This window comes from Balaenoptera borealis (genome assembly GCF_965194805.1).
Source record: "Balaenoptera borealis genome assembly, chromosome: 4".
Lineage (NCBI taxonomy): Eukaryota > Metazoa > Chordata > Mammalia > Artiodactyla > Balaenopteridae > Balaenoptera > Balaenoptera borealis.
The window spans coordinates 29,453,252-29,477,160 of NC_138861.1; the positions used below are offsets into that span (position 1 = coordinate 29,453,252).

Below are 23,909 nucleotides of genomic sequence, written 5' to 3' on the forward strand. Positions count from 1 at the left end.
CTTTCTATTAAGAAGAAGGAAATGCTTGTGCAGAAGTGAATATTCCAGTTCTTCTAACAGTTACATTTCTCACTGTAAATTAAAAGGTTGATTGTGTGATCTTCATTAATATCAAGCTGCCTAAGTTGGGGCCCCAGTCGTGTTTTGTGCCAACCAGGCTAAAGGCTGGGCCCCAGATGGTGGCCAGTTCACTAGGGGAGAAGGGGAGAACCCAGGATGCTGCTGGCTTTGCTTTGAGACAAAAAAATAGACCGCTTCACAGAGATGGGCTGACCGAAGAAAATCAAGGTATCTGTTTCCTTAAAATTCTAAGAAAAACTGGAAGAAAGTTTCATAGCTTCTTGTAAGCTAGGAGTAAAGATGAAGGAATAAAAGGGATTTTTAGGAGAGCGAAGATAGAAAAATATTTTTAAACTTTAGATTTTCTGAGCATTCATTAAACATTTTCATATGCCCTTTAAACCTGCCATCTGAGATCAAACAACTATAAAGAGACTGTTTTACAAACTTCAGACTTACAACAATGACTGTCTGCTGTTGTTCAATCAATTATTAATTATTCTCATATAAGTACAACCTTCAGATTAAGAAGTGGGACCCATAAAATGCTTTAGTACAAAGAGAATCACGTAAGCTCTGCCAAAAACACATGAAAACTGGATCTTATTTTCTTATGGTATCAATTTTCAGCAAGCTGACATTACCCCCTGTACTTCTCTCTGTGAAGAACACTTCTTTCATGTGCCAATTACCTCAACCTTGTGTGTGAGAAGTGAAGTTTTTCTAAAATATAGAGATATACATATACACAAAATCTTTGCCTTTGTTGAAAAAAGAGCGCTCTCTACTTTAATACCTTTCAAATAAAGAATACATTAAGGTTTATAAAGCCCATGCTTATTTCCCTTCTTATTATACAACATGGACTTCCTTCTCAAATAAATTTTATAAATACATTTAATCCAAGTGTATGCTTAGATATGCAATAGCTAATGTTTAATATAAGTTGGCCAATGTCACCATAAGTTGAAGGAAAGCTCAAATGCTACAAAAACACAATGATTTTTAACACTGTGAATATTGTATATGTGTATAGTACAGGTGTCTATGGAATACAGTATAAACTTCTAGAATATTATTTTACTGCAAGCATTTTAGCCAATGGTGGACATTATCCAACCAATTAGCTCTAATAGGGAGATGACTGCTTTTTTAACATTTAGTTCGTTCTGCAAAGTCTGCACTCCTGTGCAATGTGAAAATTATGCCAGCTAATATAACTCATTTGTGCAAAATCATGTAGTACAATAAGAAGAGAAAGCAGTACTTTTAATGTCTATGTTACTGCATCATTTAAATTGGCAACTTAAAAAGATTTTAATTATTGTAATCACATACAAGTCAGACTTGATGATACTGATTACAATTTGACGACTAACCAGGTACCTTGTTTGATAGTCCTGGCCCCAAAATATCAACAGCCATATATATGATGGGAGTTCATACCCTAGTACCTAGTAAATGTCTTGTGTATTTTTTTAGACATGTTTCAGTTTTAATGATATACTGGATGTAACTGTTTGTTTCCTTTTTATAGCATAGCCCTGATGAAAAAAAGCAGTTACCTGTACTATAAAGGGTACAGAGTACCAAGGATACATTTATAGTGACGAAAATGATTTAGCCTCTAAATTACACATTGAAATATCAAGTAATTGAAAAAAATCAACAATAAACTGGAAGGTAATTAACAAAAGCCTGACAAGCAACTACAAAGTCTTTTTACAAAATATTGACTAATCTTTCTTTTTATAGATGTCATCCTTTCCTTTCTCCAGTTACATCATGCAAACTCAGTTATTTTTAAAAGATAAGAGAACTTAACACTGGTGAACTGATACCCATCTTTGCATATAATTTTCTGGAAAAATTATATGGATTTCTCCCACGGCCATACTTCTTAAAGCAGTAAAATACATAAAGTGCTTTTCTTTTCCTTGTCAGAAGTAGAAGAGAACGAGAAAGATGCCCTTTATGATTCCTCCTTCAGTTATCAAATATTTTATCCCAATTCACACCCCTTCCTGCAAGCCTCTAAATCCTCTGTGAGACCAGCATATTTAAAATTGGTTTCTTCTTGCACTAGACTCTCAGCTTAGTGAAGGCAGAGACCATGTGTTTGTTTGCCACTGAATACACTGAAAAAGACATTTCATGAATAAATATTTTTACATGGAAATAAAAATATAAGATAGAAATATAACATGGTATCAAAATTAGGGTACTCCGAATTTTATTTTAGTTTTTGGCCTTCTAAAAAATGATTTCAATTTTCTTTTTTAGCTATTATAAAAATGAAAACAAAGTTTGCTATTTGCCTCTTTTCAATAATCTGTTATCTGACAAAGTTATGCCCTAATATTTCACTTTCTGGTTTTCTGGTCAGACTTATATCTCACAGTCATTTTTCTGCATTTGGTGCAAATATTTTAAAATAGCTGCTGCCTGAACTGCTCCACAATCCTGGTTCTTACACTCTCTCCCTCATCACTCCTTTCTCTTTCACGTGTTTGTCTTTTTTCTCCAGCTTCATAAAGAAGGGATAATTTTACAGATCGGTCCTCAATTTTCTGATATTTCCTTCCACATCAGTAACTTTGGAGGCCTGTTTGACTCTTAGTAGATTCGGCTGTGACTTTTAATTCAAAGCCTCTGTCGCCAGACCCGATTTTGTCCCCAGTCTCCAGGGTTCCATTTCCAAATCCTGCCTGGGCATTTCCAGAGTCATGTGTATCACTTTTACTCAAACTCATGTCTGTCACTGAACTCCTTTCTCCCTGAAACGGATGAAGTTTTTCCGGAAGTGTCCTCATCCTCCTAGGTACCGAGGTTTGAACCATCCAAATCCACTTTTGTTCCCTTTGCCCCACGGATACCATAGTTGTAAGCCCCTTGACCAGCTCTTTGGAATAGCTCCCTTTTCCTTTTATTATTAACACTATCATTGTTCCGATCTAGTCACCTCAACTTTGAAATAGTTAAAAGTTCCTAAATGATACCCCAACGAATCCTTTGTTCTTTCTCCAAGCATTTTCTCGGGAAAAGTATTTGCTTTTTCTCAGATACTGCTTTTATGATGTTACTCCTCTGCTCACCAATGGCAGGTTATGCTTCAAAGTTGATAGAACAAGAATCATGTTGCCACTGTGCTACTCAGGGCTCTTTTTTTGTATGTCTAAACATTTCTTTGTAGTTTTTATATTAACATGTCATATTTTTTCTCCCAAACTGCCAATTATTATCAGACACACAATTTTTTTTCACATTGGGAACGTGAAATATGAGATGCTGAAATGAGTTGCTCAGAAATGACAATAATTACAGCCACAGGAAGAGCTCTAAGCTAATGGCTCTTAGCGTATGTGCTGCCAGATGCACAAAGCAGAGGGGAATTTTTAAGATGAAATTCATCTCAAACATTCATCGTGGCAAATAAATACAGCTTCGGTAGAAAATGATATACCCGAACCCTATATAGTGGTATTCCTCAAGGACCCATAAGATGCCACGCTAGTCCTACTAATTCCCAACTATGTACTTTAAAAAGTCCTGTACGATTTTTTAAAGCTAAACAGAAAGCAGTGGGGAGACACTCTGGAACCCGTGATATTAGATCTGAAGAATTATCTAATAATTCAAAGCAGATGATGGGAGATAATTTTCTTGTATACAATTTAGATGGTTTCGTAGAGGCATGCAAAAAACTGCTCTGATCCCATATTCAGTGACTTGCCTGTGGTTAACATTAGGATAAGGCAAAAATGTGGATAAAGGATAAGAGTTCCACCATGTGGTTTGCTCCTTAGATGAAAACAGAGACATAAATTCTAATTTAATATTAAGTCTTTCCAGGGCAGCCTGAAACTATATTTGGCTTAAAATGTATTAGTTTTATTATTTTTTTCTTTCCTTTCTTATTCTACAGGATTTCAGTTTTACCTCCACAATTCTTTCCCGTTAGCCAGGCTTACCACATATCATAGTTTCAAATATAACTTGTATATATATATAGATAGATGGATAGATACAGATAGATATATAAAGTGATCTCAGAGTCTAAGATTTTAGAACTAAAAGAAAGTTCCAAATAAATATTTCTAACTCATGAAACTGTCATTAGGTTTCTAATGCTTACTGCTATCCCAGACTTCCTTATTGTAATAATGAACAGTAAAGAAAGTTCTGTGATGCAGATTGCTTGATTTCTGTCAGCTCCCCCCAACCCCCCGCCAACACTTTGGGATCACTTACTAATCTTTGGTCTGAAATGAGTCTTCTTCCTTAATGAGAATCAACTACCAAATGAGATACATCTACTTGGATTTCTTCCTTCTTTGAAATGTTCTGGTGAATAACAAACCCAAATTGAAACCAGACTATCATTTTATCATCCAAAATCAGAAGTGGAAACAGGAATCAAAGACCCCAATACATATAAACTAGATCCTCAAAAGACATTCACTTGGCATTAAACTGCTTCAAAACTTTACAAGATAAAAGAAGTTTGGTATTTTATTTTCAACATAAAGGAACCATGGACCAATATAAAACAGTGATCTTTTTTTCTAGATAGGCTATCAAATTCCTTTATTTGTAAGGCAGAAGCTAAGGAGGAGAGATTCATGACGTGATTTCTACCCAGCAGAAGCCTAGGCGAGCCAGGAAACTCTTTGTCTGCTCAGATACAATAAAAATTTTCACATTATCAGACACATAACTTCTTGGAGTAAATTTAGGTTAACAGAGTAGAACAAAACTATTGTATTTGCTTTGACTTTCATGGCCTAATAATAATGTAAAAATCTTTTTTTTTTAATTTTATGGATATTTAACAGAACGAATTAAAGTATAAGTTTAGCTATCAGTGTTGTTCTGTTAAAAAATAAAAGCATCATGCTGTTTAAAAAAAAAAAAAAAAATGCAAGCACTGTAATCACAGGTTGTGGAAAGTTCAAGAGCCTGAGAACCAGGCAGACATTGGTTTGAATTCAGGCTCCATTACTTCACTAACTCTGTGACCTTAGGTTTTAACCTCACTGCCCTGAGTCTGGCTAGCTTCATATGTAAAACTGGGATAATCATAGCACCTATATCAAAAAGTTGTTTTGAGGATTAGAGACAGTATAAATCACCTAGCAAATTTCCTTCAAGTAAATGATAGTTAATAATTACAAATTTTTGTTGGTCAAAAGGTACAATTAGCAAAGAGTTAATACATATAAACGACTTAGAATGATGCCTAACACATAAGTGTTAGCTGCTGCCATCGTCACCGTTAAGTGGTAAAGGGGAGCCGACAGAACATAAAAGAAAAGAAGCAAAATTAATCCCACCTACACTCCTCAAGGACAGGAGGAGAATTCCTGTCTGCAATAGACTTTATAGACACGAAGAAGTCATCTTGATAAGATACACAGATAGGCATGGTCTGTAAAGACACCAGTACTACCCTGGATTTTGCAGCTGATGTTGGATACTAAGCAAAATACTGAGAAGGGTTTGATAAGAACTCATCAAGAGATGGTTCCCCTTTAGAAGGAGCAGGAAGTGCTTTAATTAAGTCCTTTGATGTCTTCTGATTCCTGCTTTCACCTTTGGAGCCAACCACAAGCCCAGGAGCCTGATAGGCAGAGCAGAGGGCCAGCCCCCAGAGACAGACAGACTCTGCAGGCTGCCTGAAGGAGGAACAGGGTGGGAGAACTGGAACCTCTATCCTAAGGTTGAAAATAATGTCACACAAAAAAGAAAAAAAACCTTAAATATATGTTCTCAATAAACTATTGTTCCAAAAAGAGTTAAAGAGTTCTGGGAAGATTTACAAGTTGTTCTTTGAGTACCTTTGAGGAAATCCATAATTTTTGTGTCCTGTTAAAATAAAGCAGTAAAGAACATTTCTGATGATTTACTCTGAAATGTATAATATTCTAAGTTAAACATATTTTTTAATTAAAACTTTTACTTCTCTTTTCTTTTTTTTTCCTTAGAGGGTAAATTTGTGAGATTTGAACTGAAAAATCCCATATTTTAGTCCTGCTGTTTCTCTGCAGGACTAACCTAAGATTTAAGCATGGTAGTAAGATTTCACTGGTCTGCTTAGAAAGAAAAAATTCTTCCAAGTGCCTTGAAAAGGACATGCACTCCTATCATTGGAATAAACAGGCTTAAAAGCAACTGCTGATGAGCACAGCACATTGATTAGAACTAATAATTTTAAAGCAGAGGAAGTTCCAAAATATATCCTTTCATGTAAGTGACTGAATGGGTGGATAAAGAGAACTCACTATAAGTCAAGTAAACACTGAGGTGGTCTTGGTAATACTACTTGCACTGTTGAAATGTGCAGATACTTCTGGCTATAGGACCTGGAAGCACATAGTAGGTACTCAATATATATTTGCTGAATGAGTGGGTTAATATATAATTACAATCATATGCAGGTTTATTTATTCTATTGAATATACCATATGTTGTGTATTTAATATGTTGTCTATACTATAATTATTGGTCAATAAACCTGACTAAAACAGAGATTTGTTAACAGAGACGCATCACTGCATTAAAGCTAATTAATCTTTCTTTTGAGGAATAACAGGAACACAGTGAAAGGCATCTACTGCAAAATGTCTGTTGACTTTTAAGATTTAGATTCCACCAGGTTAGTATTCTTTCTTGAGGAAAAAAAAGCCTCCTCCTAATCTTCCACTAGGAAGGTTAATATCTCTTAAATGATATCACTATCCCTGGAAAAGTTAATGATGGCAAACTGTGGCTATAACATATGAAATATCTAGAATCTGGATAAGGCACAGAATATCCACTGAGCTTCTGAATATTTTAAAATTTATCAATATATTTACTGAAGTAAGTTCTTACTTAAACCATGAGATGGTAGGAATAATTGTACACTTTAAATTTACCTAAGTATATACTCTCTATTTATACGAGTGTACGGACACTTTTATTTTACTTTTGGCTACAGAGTTAGGTATTCTGCATTCATAGATGTGACCTGTATTAAGCCCAAGTAAATATTAAATCATGCTGTTCAGATAGTAACTTTTGGAAAGGGCCACCTTCTTGCTTCATTTTACCCAAGTGCAGTTTTTAAAGGTAAAAATTTTATCTATTTAAACTTGCCACAGTATCTAGTTTCCAATGCCACCTTCCTCTTTTACTTGACAATTTGTCTCATTTTATTGATATTATATGTTTACGCATCTGTCTCTCTAACCAGACTGCAACTTCTTCTTAGGTCTTTAATGCATTTTGGAATCCCGAGTGCCCTGTGCAGAGTAGGTACTTAGTAAATGTTTATGGAAGTGAACTTTGCACTTTCCTCCTCCAACTACATTTTTTTGCAAGTTTCCATTCATTTTGGGGTCCTTTTGTAAGAGCTATCTCTTGTAATTTTTGCTATCTTCATTCACCTCATGAATCTTTTGTCTTTTATAGAAAGTGTATTCTTCAAGGGTAACTGAATACCAAATAGTATCTCAAAAAACAACAATAAAAAAACCTCATAGCTTATTCATTAATTATTATAGACATGAAAAAATACTGGGGTTGACATAAATACCAATATATCAATGTGTAAGTATCTTCTTTTTTCATAGACATCAAAATTTGAATAATTGACAGAAACAACCTCACTAAAAGAGCCAAAAAACTCACTTAGCAATGTGAGCTACCGAAAGATGTTTATTAAAGTAGTTCACGGATTCAACTATGTTTTCAGGGTAAGGGGAAAATTCTCTCAAGTTTTTTCTTACATTTCTTCAAAGCAACTAGAAAATATAATAATATCTTTCATTCTCAACAGTATGTTATGATTTACACAACTAAATCTTAGAAATTTATTCTTAGGGTTACCTACGAGACGCCAAGTAACTACTTGGCAAACAGCATTAGCACAAAGGCTCAAGGCTCTTACCATCAAATCCATCTTCTTCTGACCCTAGTTCATCATCTGAGCAGATGTTGAGGACATTTACCAGCATCTCAGTCACTAAAGAGAAAAAGGAAAGAAAGAAAGAAAGGAAAAAAAAGTCTATATTTTCTACTATAACCTTAATTATTACTCTGGCACTGTTACTGAGCAGGCTTAGCAATAACATTCTTACCTGTATTCAAGATGGAATTTCCTGCAAGTAGTTTCTATAAAATTCAGACCATAAAAGATAACAGGCTTTGTGTTTCTATGCAGACTTTATATTTTTAAAATTATTAGGTCATGCCTACAAAATCTAATGGTAACATTTCCAGCCATAGGTCAATAGACAGTGGACAAAAGAAAAATGTGGATATGAATATACTATAATCTATGAAGGAGAAAATGGTTACTTTTGAATTTTTATTTATTTGTACAATGATGCTGCTAGATTTAGGACAGATTACAAACTTTATGTTCACAGGGACCGAGTGAATGCTACATCTCTTTTTAAATTTTTTAGTCCCCCAGGGAACCCAGCATAGTGATAGAAATGTGGTTTTGTGTTTAAGAAAAACTGATGATTGATGAACTAATATATTTGAGGTAGTTGTGAGAATATTGATTTTAAAAAATGAATGTGTTGAGATATATATATATATATATATATATATATATATATATATATATATATACACATACACAACATTAAATTTCATTTTCAAAAAGGTTTTACAAATGAAGCTCAGGTAAGTTTAATAAGAAATTTACTTGAGTAAATAGATTATAAGAGGGCTGTATAAAAGCATTATACACAGAAAATTAGTACTGCAACACTTTACACTAAGTTACATGTTATTTGCATAGAACGTTTTAAAAAATTAGGTTGGGTTCTATCATGAATGTGAAAAGAAGCCTGTCCACTATTTCTTCAAGAGTTACTTTTTAAAATCAGTGTTCTTCTAGTGTTGAAGATATATGATAAAGAGTAAAACTTCACTGGAGCCAGCATTAACTCAGAGCTTCAGTTTAATTATCAAAAGTAAATTATGTACACACTGCTATATTTAAAATGGATAACCAACAAGGACCTACTGTATAGCACAGGGAACTCTGCTCAATGTTATGTGGCAGCCTGGATGGGAGGGGAGTTTGGGGGAGAATGGATACATGCATATGTATGGCTGAGTCCCTTTGCTGTGTACCTGAACTATCACAACATTGTTAATTGGCTATACTCCAGTATAAAATATAAAGTTAGAAAAAAAAAAAAGAAAAAACCCGTAAATTATGTACACGAATATATTAATACATTCCTTTATAACAGATGTTCAAAATCTGAATAATTAATGGAAACAACCAAAATGAAGGGTGTTCAAGGGTAGTTGTCAGGATTCTCAGTGCTTCTGTGTCCACGCTGTGATCTGATGGGTGCAAGGAAGTGGTGACATGGAGTATAGTACTGGGGACATTTATCAGAAACTATTAAAATTTACTTTTGACTTATTTTGGTGTTGAAAGGGAAGACTTCTTTGCTGACAATTCATAGATTCTCGGGTTTAATTGTTTTTAGATTATTTAAAGAAAAAAATACATTGACTGTAGGAAAATAAATACCACACATATTAATGTATTACACATATGTATTAATATAAACAAACAAATATTTCAGAAGAATGTACAGCTTTTCTCTAAAATCCCCCCATAAGACATCATTTTTCTGAAACACGTGCAAGCTCTTATGTTTATTACAATGCACATTCACCTTCTCTGTGATGTTCAAGTTGTTGCATGAGGAATGATCCAGATATCACCATTAAACCTCCTGAACTGAAAACTCAAGTTCAGTGGGTGCAGACCTTTCCTCAAAATTTTTGCTGAGGTTTAGGTCAAAATATAAAAACCAAATAAAGGGAGAAGGAAGGAAAGAAGGATAAGGCCAATTCTTCTGTAAACCTGGGCATGCTAATAAACAACTTTTTAAATGTAAATTTGTCTCACCTTATACTAATGGCCACCATATTTAAAATGAACTATTTTTTTGTTATTGTACATGTTGTGTTTCAAAATATTGTAGCCATTAATCACTTTCGTACAATGATTATTATTAACATCAGAAATGTGAGGAAAGCATGGTTATCTCAAGCTTTTAATTTGACCAGTAATCTATAAAATAAAATTGTACTTTTGAATTATAATGCAAAGGGGTAAGAAAAGAAGGTAGCCATTATAGCTTGAAGCCAATCAAAACTACGAATCTGTTATTTTTTAAAGGGTTGGATTATTCTAATGAGGTTATATAAATTATCCTAATATTCCTCATTTCTTTTATTTCCCCTTAATTCCACTCATTGCATGTCATTAATAGCATGTACAGTGACATACTTCCAAATCACTGCTCCTACGGTGAAGCTTGTGAGTTTTACTGGTTAGGTCAAAGTGTTTCTCTTTCTGACTGTTTCATGGTAAAAAAGGCCACATTACCTCTCCTTCCTTCCCATACCATTTTATTAAGAACATCTCAGGATTCCACAACACACCTTTTTCCCCAACAAATGGCAGGGACCAAGTGAAAACATCCATGAAATTTGGAAGCCAGTATGGATGAGGAGAACAGTTGAATTGCCTGATATTCATGACATTGTTCTCATACTTCAATACTGCAGCTGAAAACAACAAAAAGAAGGACATTAGATTCACAAGCACATATTTCTGCTTCTACACATGGCTTGAGTTGATCAAGAAAATTCAACTATATATTTGACTTAAGTTCCAAAACATCAAGGCAAACAGCTTCATTGGTCATGAATGTTTATCTAGTTATGGATTTAAACTTCATTCAGTGTAATATCTAACTGCACAATGTATGAATACTATACATGAGATGGCATTATAGTTTGGCAAATATTTATATAAGATAGTTAATCAAACGTCAGGAATTGGATCAAGCTCCTTTTACAGCCAAGAACATTTTAGTCTTATTTAATACCTGGTGACACTAATAAAAGTGGCATAGCTAAGTTAGTGTGATATAATTTAATAATATGCTTAAATATTTGAAGAGAATTTATATCTATTGTTTTTAAAGCACACTTTTTTCCAGTACAACTCACAATAGTTGTACAAAATAGTTTAAATTAGACTGCACTCTTGACTTAATAAAGTAAAATGTTTGGACTGAATCCTGCCTTAAATAATATGCTGATGTCTGACTCCACCCTTGACTTCTGAAAAGGATGCACCATCCACAAAAATAGGAAAATCAATCTGCCTGCTTCACTCCGCTTTGCCTGGTATCTGTAGGTTGGATACACACTCACATGGGATGTTATGGTTGCAGAGATGTTAAGAGCATAGCTAGTCTCACTTCTAACCAGGTTCAGAACCTCATGTATAGCAATCGGGATGCAGGGTGAGCAGGTGTCCGTGAATACTTTCAGTGAAGCAAAAGCTACCTGTTTTAATAGGGTCATCTCCTCTATGAATAGACAATTTTAAGTTGTAGGAAATTCTCAGGGTGAATTCAAACCTTCTTTACTACTTACTGATCCTAGTTCTGCCTTCTGGAAAAATACAGATCAAGTATACTTCTGTTTCTAAATGACAGTCCTTTAAATATTAAGAACAATACTCTCATACTGTACCTTGCTGAGCTTTGGCAAGATTTTACTGTTATTATCCTATCATAGCATGATTAGCATTATATTAGCAGAAACTATTGAACAGATCCTAGATGCTGTCAAATGAGTTTTTCTTGGTTTTGTTTGGGGTTTTAAAATATAGAAAAATTAATCATCTCATGACTTTTTAATTTTTAGACTGACTTTTATATGTGGAAGATGTTATAGCATGTGATTGCTATGCATAAAGACAGCCCTTAAAAATCTATTTTTTTTTGAAAAGTTCCTGGGAGTTTACTGGCTTTGAGCTTCGCATGAATGTCTGCACTAATATCTTACTCAACTACTTATTGATACATACTTAACATACATACTTAACATACATACTTAACATAACATTGCTTTCATAACTCTGCATTTTCCTTCCACCTGGAATGTTTTCTCAGAAACCTCAGAATTTCCAAATTCTTCCCATCCTTCGGTGCCCAGCCCAAACACTATCCCCTCTGTGAAATCTTTTCTGATTTCCTCTGGTGGATGTCTCTCCTCTGAATTCCAAAAGCCCTTGACTTACAGCTCTATTTGCATTTATTATTCAGTTTTGATCATAGCTATTCTATGTATATATGTATATATCCAACGTCTCCCTACGGCTGTAAGGACAAGTACCACACAGCAGGCTTTCTATCTTTATGTTTCCTATACCACCTTCTTAGCATAGATGCTCAGAGGCTAAGGATACATCTTGATATTTCCCCTATAATCTTTTTCAAGAAAATTCTTCCTAATCCCTTTGACCCTTTCTCAGATGAGACAGCTTCTGGAGACTTTCCCCCATCTTGCTTATCCTATTCTGGATGCATGCCACATCAGCAATGCCACTGTTAAAGTGTGTCTCAGAACTAATATAATCTTGGTGGGGTTGATCAGTGCAGAGCATGGGAAGGATGTATAGTTTTCTGTGATTTGCATACTACATACATCATATTGCAGCTGAATAATAAGCGGATGTTTTCAGCAGCTTGAAGTTAACAAAAATCATACTTGAGAACAGTGAGGTTTTTTTCCTTTGAATCATATTTCAGGCTGACCAACCCAGTTCCAGGGAACAGAATCACAGATGGTTTGGGGACAAGAACTGCAGATAATGCAATCCACACTGATATGGAGGGAGTTACTGTCTTCTTCCCATGGAATACTGAATCCTGCATACACTTCTGTAAACCTGTTCTTCTTTGCATTATCCTATCATTTATGCGATATGTCACTTGGCCTAAGGATACATTCACATAGTATTAGAAACATGCAAAGTGAAAAAATCATGGCAAATTACAATATCAATACTTCGGATCTGCCAGATGGGAAAGGTGAAGTACTTCCCGCTTTTGCTAACGGCTCCCTGAGCACCTGCTTCATGGAAGAGGTCTTTACCATTTTTGAATACTGCATATTATTAGCAGAAATGGATCCTCCCATCTTCAAAAGGATCTCTTAAGGTTCTAAGTTGTCTTTTTGAAGAGTAATTTCTCCTCTAAGTCCACTCCCCCACTTTTTATTAGTGTTAGGTTGATACAGCAGGAAGAAGGAAAATAAGTGTTATAACTGACAGTACCCCAGATGAAAGAGAGAGACTTTCCACAATATGTCACTTAATCCTTACTACAAATCTGAGAAACAGATGTGACTGCCCTCATGTTATAAACTAAGGATTTGAGGTCAAGAAATGAAGTGACTTTCTCAGAATCATGCAACCAGGAACTAACTGGAAGATCTCACTCCTACTCAAACTCAGCTTCTACTGACACCAAATCCATTCCCTTTCCACCATTCCCTCTCTCTTTCCTAAATTATAAATGTATGAATTCTAGTCCCAGCTGTTATACTAATTATTAACTTTGAATATGGTATTCATAATTAAAGAGGTTTTTGCTTTTTGCCAAAATACATGTTTGAGAAAAGTGAAATAGGATGCGCATTCACAAGCGTGGATAAGGTTTATCCACAATAGAGAAAGCAGAAGTTCTGTTTTGTAGCTGGTGAGACAAAGCATTTATTCATTCGACATTGGCTCAACACAGTTTATCTGCCTGCCTACTGATAAAGCAGATGCTGTTTACAGATTTTATTTTTGCTTATTAACAGCAGAAATAATACCATTTAACAGCCTACGTTTTCTAAGCATCTGCTCTATACCAGGCACTATATTTGGTCTTTTATAATCACAAATCTTTCCAATCTCTCTCAAAAGTGATTCTTACTTGCATTTTCAAAATAAGCAGAGAGGTTATTTGCCCAAGGTCACACATGAGAAGCAGCAAACCTCAGTTTGGGTTTGAATCTGAAGTGCCTCAACTTTCCAGTATTCCACAATATTCTCACCTTTCTCCTTCCACATTTATTCTTTTTTTTAAAAAAGGAGCACTGGACTGGAAGGTGGAGACCGAGAGATGTATTCTGTCATGAATTACAAGACACAAGGTCACTTCATGTCTCTATGTCTAAATTACCTCACCTCACTACATGGGTTTATCCAGATAACTTATACGACCTCTTCCAGATCCAAATGATGTTCACAAACTTCTGGAGCAAAGATCTCATCATTAACACAAAGACTGATGAATATTCTCAGTAATTCTAAGAGGTTATTAATAGAACTTTTTTCCTATTTTTCTATAAAAACAAAAATAAACAAATGGGACCTAATGAAACTTAAAAGCTTTTGCACAGCAAAGGAAACCATAAACAAGACCAAAAGACAACCCTCAGAATGAGAGAAAATATTTGCAAATGAAGCAACTGACAAAGGATTCATCTCCAAAATTTACAAGCAGCTCATGCAGCTCAATATCAAAAAAACAAACAACCCAGTCCAAAAATGGGCAGAAGACTTAAATAGACATTTCTCCAAAGAAGATATACAGTTTGCCAACAGACACATGAAAGAATGCTCAATATCACGAATCATTAGAGAAATGCAAATCAAAACAACAATGAGGTGTCATCTCACACCAGTCAGAACGGCCATCATCAAAAAATCTACAAACAATAAATGCTGGAGAGGGTGTGGAGAAAAGGGAACACTCTTGCACTGTTGGTGGGAATGTAAATTGATACAGCCACTATGGAGAACAGTATGGAGGCTCCTTAAAAAACTACAGATAGAACTACCATACGACCCAGCAATCCCACTACTGGGCATATACCCTGAGAAAACCATAATTCAAAAAGAGTCATGTACCAAAATGTTCATTGCAGCTCTATTTACAATAGCCAGGACGTGGAAGCAACCTAAGTGTCCATCGACAGATGAATGGATAAAGAAGATGTGGCACATATATACAATGGAATATTACTCAGCCATAAAAAGAAATGAAATTGAGTTATTTGTAGTGAGATGGATGGACCTAGAGTCTGTCATACAGAGTGAAGTAAGTCAGAAAGAGAAAAACAAATACCGTATGTTAACACATATATATGGAATCTAAAAAAAAAAAAAAAGGTCATGAAGAACCTAGGGGCAGGATGGGAATAAAGACACACACCTACTAGAGAATGGACTTGAGGATACAGGGAGGGGGAAGGGTAAGCTGGGACAAAGTGAGAGAGTGGCATGGACATATATACACTACCAAACGTAAAATAGATAGCTAGTGGGAAGCAGCCGCATAGCACAGGCAGATCAGCTCGGTGCTCTGTGACCGCTTGGGGGGGTGGGATAGGGAGGGTGGGAGGGAGGGAGACGCAAGAGGGAAGAGATATGGGGACACGTGTGTGTATGTGTATAGCTGATTCACTTTGCTATAAAGCAGAAACTAACACACCATTGTAAAGCAATTATACGCCAATAAAGATGTTAAAATAAATAAATAAATAAAGAACGTTCATTTAAAAATGCAAGTGCAAGAATATATATTCTTTTTTCTTCAGCCACATAAAATACTCATGCAAATATACTTCTCGAATAATCTTACATTAATAACGTATGAATTTTGATTTTTTGCATAATAAATATATATGTTGCAAAAATACATGAAAAACATTAAACCAGAACAGTCCCAAATATTCCGTCATGATATTCACAGTTAACATTTCACGCTCCAACCCTGCCACCCTCCTCTGACTGCCGCTGGAGTTACAGAACTCAGCTGAGCCCTAACACGGTGCTCTCCTCTGAAGAACTGGAAAGATGTTTACCTCCAGTGCATATAAATAATACAAATGGTTGTACTTCAAGAATCACTCGAGACCACCTCCTGAGACCTTGTCTGAGAAATAGAGAGGAAAAAAGAACAAAGTCTACCATCAAGGAACTCCTCTATTCCACAGGCAATTACACATGACCTCATGTCCTTTACCAATTGTATCAGAGGCCTGGAGAGGGATTATGACACATATACGGGCCTTAGGTTATTAACCGTTGTTCAGAGCAGACCAGACAGCACAGAAACAAATGCTCTTTTGTTGCACATGCAGGGGTGAAGAACAACCAGAAGAAATCTGGTATAATAGAAAGAAGATTAATCCCCACGAATCTGGAGACCTGACTGCCAGTTCTTTCTCTGATGTCAAAATTATGGTTGCAAAGTTATGCAATTAGTTGGTCCCATCATGCTTATGTAAAAGATATAAAAATCAGTGATAAAGAGACAGCTCCTACTAGGGAATAGGGAAGGGGCACTGGACCTCTATCATTTCTAGTGATACCACAAGGCTCTCTGAATCTAGTGAAGCCCGACGAATAGAATCTAGATCTTCATTCAATCCTCCGTCTATCAAACCATGCACTAAATTGCTAGGCCATATCCAAATCTGTAAATTAAAGGGGTCTCTCCTACTTTAAAATTTAAAATTTTGATGAGACACAAAAACCAGTAGTTCACAAAAACCTGATAACATTTCTCAGCATCTTCTTTACAATTGCCATCACCAGGGAAGCCGATGACAGGGCAGTAAATGACAAAAATAGAAAGGTCAAAGAGAGCTTCCAGTTTAAGAGAAGTTATCAAAATATTGCTAGCACGATGCATTGACTAGCTCACCGAACCATGGGTTCAACACATTCCAAGTCAATTTTTTTTAAAAAATAATTAATTAATTAATTAATTTTTGGCTGTGTTGGGTCTTCGTTTCTGTGCGAGGGCTCTCCCTAGTTGCGGCAAGCGGGGGCCTCTCTTCATCGCGGTGCGCGGGCCTCTCACTATCGCGGCCTCTCTTGTTGTGGAGCACAGGCCCCAGACGCGCAGGCTCAGTAGTTGTGGCTCACGGGCCTAGTCGCTCCGCGGCATGTGGGATCTTCCCAGACCAGGGCTCGAACCCGTGTCCCCTGCATTAGCAGGCAGATTCTCAACCACTGCGCCACCAGGGAAGCCCCCAAGTCAATTTTAAGAGGAACACAGAGCTCCTTTTCTGAAAGCCTTCAGATTAGTGACTGTGATGTTCCCGACATACCTCAGGCATTCTCAACACTACTAGGGCTGTTCTAAGATAGAGGAGAGAAGAGCTCAAAAGAAGGGAAATGATAAATTTTACTCTTTTCACCCTTCTGCTAACGTTTTTTATCTCAACTCTAATTGACCATCCACTCCCCACTACAAAAGATGGGACAGAGGGACAGAAAAGAAACAAAGATGAGAGGAAAGCAAATGAAGGCACTTCAGAATCCCTGGAAGCCATCCAGAAAAAGCGCAAAAAAAAAAAAAAAAGTATAAGAGGCCCAGGATGTTTTTTCCTTTCAATTCTTCCACCCTCAGATACCCTAGTAGAAAACGTAGCATCAGTGTGCTCTTTTGGCAAAGTCCTACTATCACAGAAGGAGACATGACAGTTTGATGGATAAAATTCTTGAGGTAGGACTATACACTCATAATGTCCTTTGGCAGAATTTTAAGATTATGTTGGTATGCTGCATGAAAGGGTCTTCTCTCTGGGAGAGATGCTACAGGTGTTTAAAAATCTGTATGTTCCCATAAAGATTACTTAGGGGAGGGTACAATTTTCGTTTAAAAACTTGAGAAGATATATATGTACATTCACATATATGGTTATTGTAGTACATGTTATAGCATCTATAAACATAATCTCTACGATTCCTTCCGTTTAGAAATTTGACTTCTCACTCCTGTTTCCTTTTTTTTCTTCTCAATGTCCTATACTTGCCTGATGGATTCTGTTTTAAGAAGATTCCTTTTTTTATTATTAGTGACCTAGGTAAAGGGACCTAGGTCAAAGGAAATTTACCAATTCATGAGGGTTACTGTATTTGGTGAGCAAGGGCTACACTTGTAACTCCCTTTTACTCTATGGCTCATAAGGTTAGGCTCAAAGTAAGTGTTCAAGGCATTTACGAAGATGGAGTTCAAGTCTTCAATTTATAGGTAATTTTTAGGTAATTCTGTCATAATGATATTTTTCAGTATGTGTTTCTTGAGAAATTTAATGTTTAAATTGCTCAATTCAATACTTATCAGAGTGTATTTCACAGGCACATGCTCAGTAACTTCTACATAATGACTGAATTTCAACCAACCTGAAATATTTTAGTATTACTGGATACAAACAGTAGTTATATATAATTTTCTTGAAGGTATGAGCTAATGATTTCGTACTTATTGAAATACACGTGTGTGTGTTTCACGTGTTTCTGTATATAATCCTTTTACGCCCAAAACTATCCCTTGTTCCTCCTCTTACCTTGTACATGCCTCTTTCATGGCACCTATAACACCTTCTTTAACTTTGCCACAAGTCTCCTACATAAATGTGGATGATATTATCTTACATGAAGGAAGGTGACTGTACTAGATGTATCTATTATCTGAGCCAATCTTATGGTTATGTCTCTGTGTGTGTGTGTGTGTGTGTGTGTGTGTGTATGTATGCATGAGTGTGTGTTATGTGTTTCCCTTCTTAATAATGCATTAGTAAATTCTGAATCAGGTATTATTCAAATACAGAATTTTGAGTAAAGTAAGTGGAAGGCAGATGATAGAAGGAATGAAGAAGGCATAGATCTCTCTTTTTTTTTTTTCTTTTATTGTGCTTTGTACCATACCTGGCACATGGTTGATGCTCAACAGTGTTGGCTGAAGAAAAGATCTAATGAAAGGAAATAGAGAAAAGATAAGACAAGATGGAGAAAGAGAGGAAGGAAAGAAAGAAGGCAGGCAGGCAAAAAAAGAGAAAATAAAGAAAAATTTAAAAACATAAAACATATAACTTGTCAGGACACTAAAAATGTAACTAACCACATATGAACAGAAGTCTGAAGGGTGCTTGAAAGAATTTGGGAAAAAGGTAATATGTCACTTCAGAGGCTAAACTCTGTTTTAAAATTGTAAGATTCTAAAATAGATATGAGTGGAAATAATATTGTCTCTGTCACATAGTAACCATGTGAACTTTGGCAAACATTTCTCCTTATTTGAGTCGTACCTTTCAAACTTGTAAAATAGGAATAATTAGGTCATCTTCAAAATATGAAGATCAAATAAAATAATATATGGGATTAATATTTATAATATATACAATCAGATAAAATTTTGGCACCTGAAAAATGTAAAGTATCATGACTCAGTTTCAAATTCCTTGAGGAAAGAATGGCTATCTATTTTTAATAGTTTTGCCATTTTACAATTCCCACCTCATGTGTCACATCGACATACTAGGATCCAGAGAATTTGGGCCAAAAATTGATCCTTGGGATTAGCTCAAGTCCAGTCAAACACTGTGAATCATTTCTAACATTACAATTTCACATAGAGAATTTGAATTTCTACCATTAAATATTTTTTGCTAAGTCAACAAGAAGGAGTCATCAGCAGTTTTGAGTTCCTTATCAGTTTGAGCTGGTACGTTCCTTTAAGTTCTAATCTATGCTATTATAATGCTAAAATAAGGCTTAATCAACCCTAGACTAAATGAGAAAGATTTACCTGAAGCTTTAAACTACTGGGGGGAGATGGCATGGACATAGGAAACACTGTGCCCAGGCCTTGCTCTCATTCAACACAGCTGATACTTACCAGCTCCAAATGCATAACAAGGGTAAGTGTACCTCGGTGGGAGGTACTTTGAAAACTAGTGCCTATATCTGTATCTGTTGATGGGTCTGTACGTGCTTTCACCTTGTACTTGGTATCAAGCCTTAAGCTGTAGCTTGCAGTGGTTCTAGGTTGCTATCTCCAAGATATCCTTGGCACTGAGTTAATATTAAGCCTATATACTTGATATCTACTTTTTTTCGTGGAAGTAATGTCACTGAGTGTCTTGCAGGTCTAGAACCTCTAGATAATGAATAGCAAGTGATAATCCACTGATTCAAGTCTTTAACGTTTTATATATGTTATGTGTGTATATATATCTATACACACATACATATATACATACACACACACAAATAAATATATATTTCTTGCTTTTCCTCCTGTTAAATGCCTTATTGACAATTAGATTTCTAGAGAAGTTGGTTTCAGTCGAGGGTAAGAATCTTCTAACCATCTGTCAGAAAATGGAATGTAACACAAGATGTAAGCCTTAAAGATCCCGTCCAAGGGGCGGCAGAAGAGCACTGACAAGGCATCTGGATGGAGGACTCAGGTTGCTAGAGGTCCTGTCTTCATCCCCAAGGAAGGGTTCACAGAACACTGCCATCTGATTTTACGGGCAGAGCTTTGTGAAAAGCGAGGATTATCGCACCCACTGCCATAGAGTACTTACTTTGTTGAAGCTCCACAATTACTTAACTGCTGAAATTTACAATCGTGTAGCGGTGATGGTTAAGAAATCAAGGCCATTTGTTAGAGTAAAGATACATAGATTATACGTAGCTTAATTCAATTAAAATATATAGGGAAAGTAATCCCTAAATATTCAATCTCCACACATTTTCTATTTTCTATTTCACCTTCTGTCTCATTAATTAAATGTTGAAATGTAAGCAAGGTGATTACTGGACTAAAACGAATCTATCTAGAAAGCGGCCTCCAGCAATGACACTTTCACAGCAGAGCTGAATAAACAAAAGCAAAAGCGTAAGCGCTTTGGGGGATATCTTTTCAAGGGAGACATTTATTTCAGACTAGTACAAAAGATCCTCTCATCTTTTAATAATGTATGTATTTGGATGTATAACACTCATGTAATTTTAAAGTGATAACAAATGACTCTTCATTTCAAAAGCTTTTCCTTTCTTATTGAAAAATAGTCACCTAAACACAATGAACCCCAGAGTTGAATAGGGGATCAGTGCAAACGCTGCCCTGAAAGCTTTCACATAACAAAGCTGATGCACAAGAGCACAGAAGGAGGTTAACCCGTGGGCCCTGGAGTCAGACTGCTGAGTTTCTATCTCAGTGCCATTCCCTGACCAGCTTGCTTGAACCTTGGGGAAAGTATGTAACTCCTCTTGTGTCCCGGTTTTTCATCAATGAAATCAAGATTATCATGTAGTTCATAGTGTGCTTGAAAGATTAAATGCATTTATTCATGGAATGGAAATGTAGAGCACTGTCTGGCAATGGTAAATGCTCAATAAATATTAGTTACTATTATTGTTATAGGTATAGGAAATCACAACCACACATGAATTCCACATATTGAAGAATCCTGTTTATAAAAGGCAGCGTAAAGGGGACATTCTACTGAAACCTCTCTGCAGTTAATTTTATCCATTTATCTCAGAGAGGTGATTTCTCTGAAAACCAATCAAAACCTTCTAACTTCAAGTTCTCTTTACCTTTAAAAGTCTACCTAAATTTCTTTTTTACCATCTCATACTGATAATAAAAGGAGTTAATACTAAGAGTTTTGTTCATGGTTTCTGCTTTACTCCTTCATAGATTCTTATATTCCATACTACTTCTTGGTAGATTGTCCTAGGTTTAATAACCATTATTAAGAAATTATCTTCCTGGTGTGTGTAATTCTACCAATACTCATTGGGCTAAAAAATAAAAATGTTTATCAAATAAATAAAGAAATGACTAGTTTTTGGTGGGGGTGTGTACCTTACTTATTGTTTGCTTTTGCTTTAGCATTTGTTAGCAAATATCAAATAACAAAATGCTACCATGAATATGTATTTACATTTTCTTTCTTTCTTTCTTTTTTTTTTGACTTAAATAACAAACATTTATTTCTCACAGTTCTGGAGGCTGGAAGTCCAGATCAGAGTGCCAGCAGGGTCAGGTTCTTGGTGAGGGCACTCTGGCTGGTCTTGTCCTCACATGGCCTTCCTTGGTGCATGCAGAGAGAGATCCTCTGTTTCCTCCTATCTTTATAATTAATCCCATCACAATGCCCCAGCCATGACCTAATCTAACAGTAATTATTTCCCAAAGGTGGCACCTCGAAATACATCACATTGGGGGTTAGAGTCTCAACATAATGAATTTGGGGGGAGGGGGAACACAAACATTCAGTCCTAGATGGTATTTTTATAGTTTATCTAAATGTAAATACAATCTGAAGTGAAAGATTAAGTATCTACATTTTCTATATTGAAATAAGTGAACTGGCTGAACAGTTGCTCAAGACCAATTAAGAAGACCTTTAGATTTGAGATGATAGCGGAATAAAGTAAGGGTTGGGAAAACTGTTGCCATTGGACAAAGTCTCTAGATTAATTTTATCCAATTTGTAAGGCAACTAGTGATCACATTTCTGACTATGGTTGCAAATACCCCAAAAATGCTTTAAAAAGGGATATGTCAATAATAAAGGTGATGCCCAGGCCTCAGACAGGCCTCAGACTCTCCAGAAATGGCCCCTTGTTATAAAACGTGGGTGTCTTCGCAGGGGAGTAAACTTTTAAACATGCTGTAGAGAAAGAGGCAGAGGTGCTACTCAGGGTTGCCTGGGCACTGATGCTACTCCCTTCCAGAGACTCCCCCTGCCCATTTCCCTCCTCCACCCAGGACAAAGATGGAATCTAGCTGGTTCTATTTGGCTCCTCAGCCAGGCAGGTTCCAGTTGTCTCTAAGTTTGTGGAAGTTATTTCTGAATGGTGAAACAAGCTCCCAGTGTGAAAGGACTGTGGTGCAGCAGGGAATGAGATTGTAAGGCCTGGCAACACCATGCTGTGTCAATGGTGTGTCACTGAGCGCTGAGAGCTCCTGCTGGAAGGTGGGGCTTCAAGGCCAGTTGGCTTCAGATATGCTGCATTTGCTCCTGGAGTTCACATCACGACTGCCAATTACATTCTTACCTGGGTTCACTATATTAACAATTCAATCCTCCCTTGCGATGGTATTTTCCTGCCAAGTCAGACATTATCTTTAAATTTATAAATGGTATCTTCCTGAAGCCCCTGTCTACTTTTTGATTGGGAAATATTTGAGGATGTTGAAACTGCAAATTTTGGTAAGACTAAAATGCTTTTTATAAGTAAATCTATCAAGTTGTCTAGTTTAAAAGTCCAAAACATCATAATACGTTTTTTTCTATCAAAAGGCGTAGACTTTTGCAAAAAAAAAAATCTCAAAATTCTTGTAAACAATGCTTTTCCTGCCCATCCTTGAAACCTGATTTTCAACTTCTCTTCCTTAACCTACTTTAACATTGAATTGATTTCTTTCCTGGTTGTCATTTTAATCTTTGGTCTTGATCACTGTATTAGTTTGGTTGTCATTTAGATTTTCCTCTCAACTCCAAAATACATTTCATTTAATAAATTTTACTTAATTACTTAATTTTACTGTCAGTAGATTTTCTTAGAACTGAGTTGTATACCCCTGGTACACATATTTATATTTCTCTACATCTGTAGCATCCATCCATCCATCTAGCCTCTCACCTATCCATATGACAACTCATCTGAACTATGGAGAACCGGCACCACGTGGAAATCTACTACAATTTACTTTAGATTTTTTTGAAGCACGTTTATAATCATTAGAGAGATAAAGGGCTTAACTGTTTACATCAAGGTTTAAAACAGTTTTTAAAAGAGGTTTATTACAGTTTTCGGCCAAACCGAATTGTTTAAAGCAGAGATCACATCTGCCATTGTGTTCTTCAGCACTGAGAGATTTCACTCTAAGATTGCTTACATGTCACTTTCTCAGTTAAGCTTTTTTTGTTGCCACCAGCTTATTTCCACTCTCCTTTCATACCGCTCTTTTCTTTGTAGGATTTTGCAAATATATTTAAATAATTACTGGTGAAATTCTTTAACGCCTATCACACTACTAGATTATAAACCCCACTAGAAAAAAGACCACGCCTGTCTTGTTTATTTTACATCCTTAGCACCTCACATGGTACTTGGTATACAGTAAGTCCTCAATAAAGGTTTGTTACGTTGG

At 35.9% G+C, this 23,909-nt stretch overlaps 1 protein-coding gene across 3 annotated transcripts in view; it reads right to left on the reverse strand.

The window, feature by feature from the left end:
- PPP3CA (protein phosphatase 3 catalytic subunit alpha) overlaps nt 1-23,909 on the reverse strand; it is a 304,248-nt gene that overhangs the window by 23,142 nt on the left and 257,197 nt on the right. For all 3 annotated transcript variants that reach the window (XM_082390999.1, XM_082390997.1, XM_082390998.1), the window contains 2 exons: nt 10,528-10,653; nt 7,991-8,065 (listed from right to left, as the gene is read on the reverse strand). In XM_082390999.1, the coding sequence (XP_082247125.1) occupies nt 7,991-8,065; nt 10,528-10,653 (201 nt within the window). The remainder of the gene's footprint in view (nt 1-7,990; nt 8,066-10,527; nt 10,654-23,909) is intronic.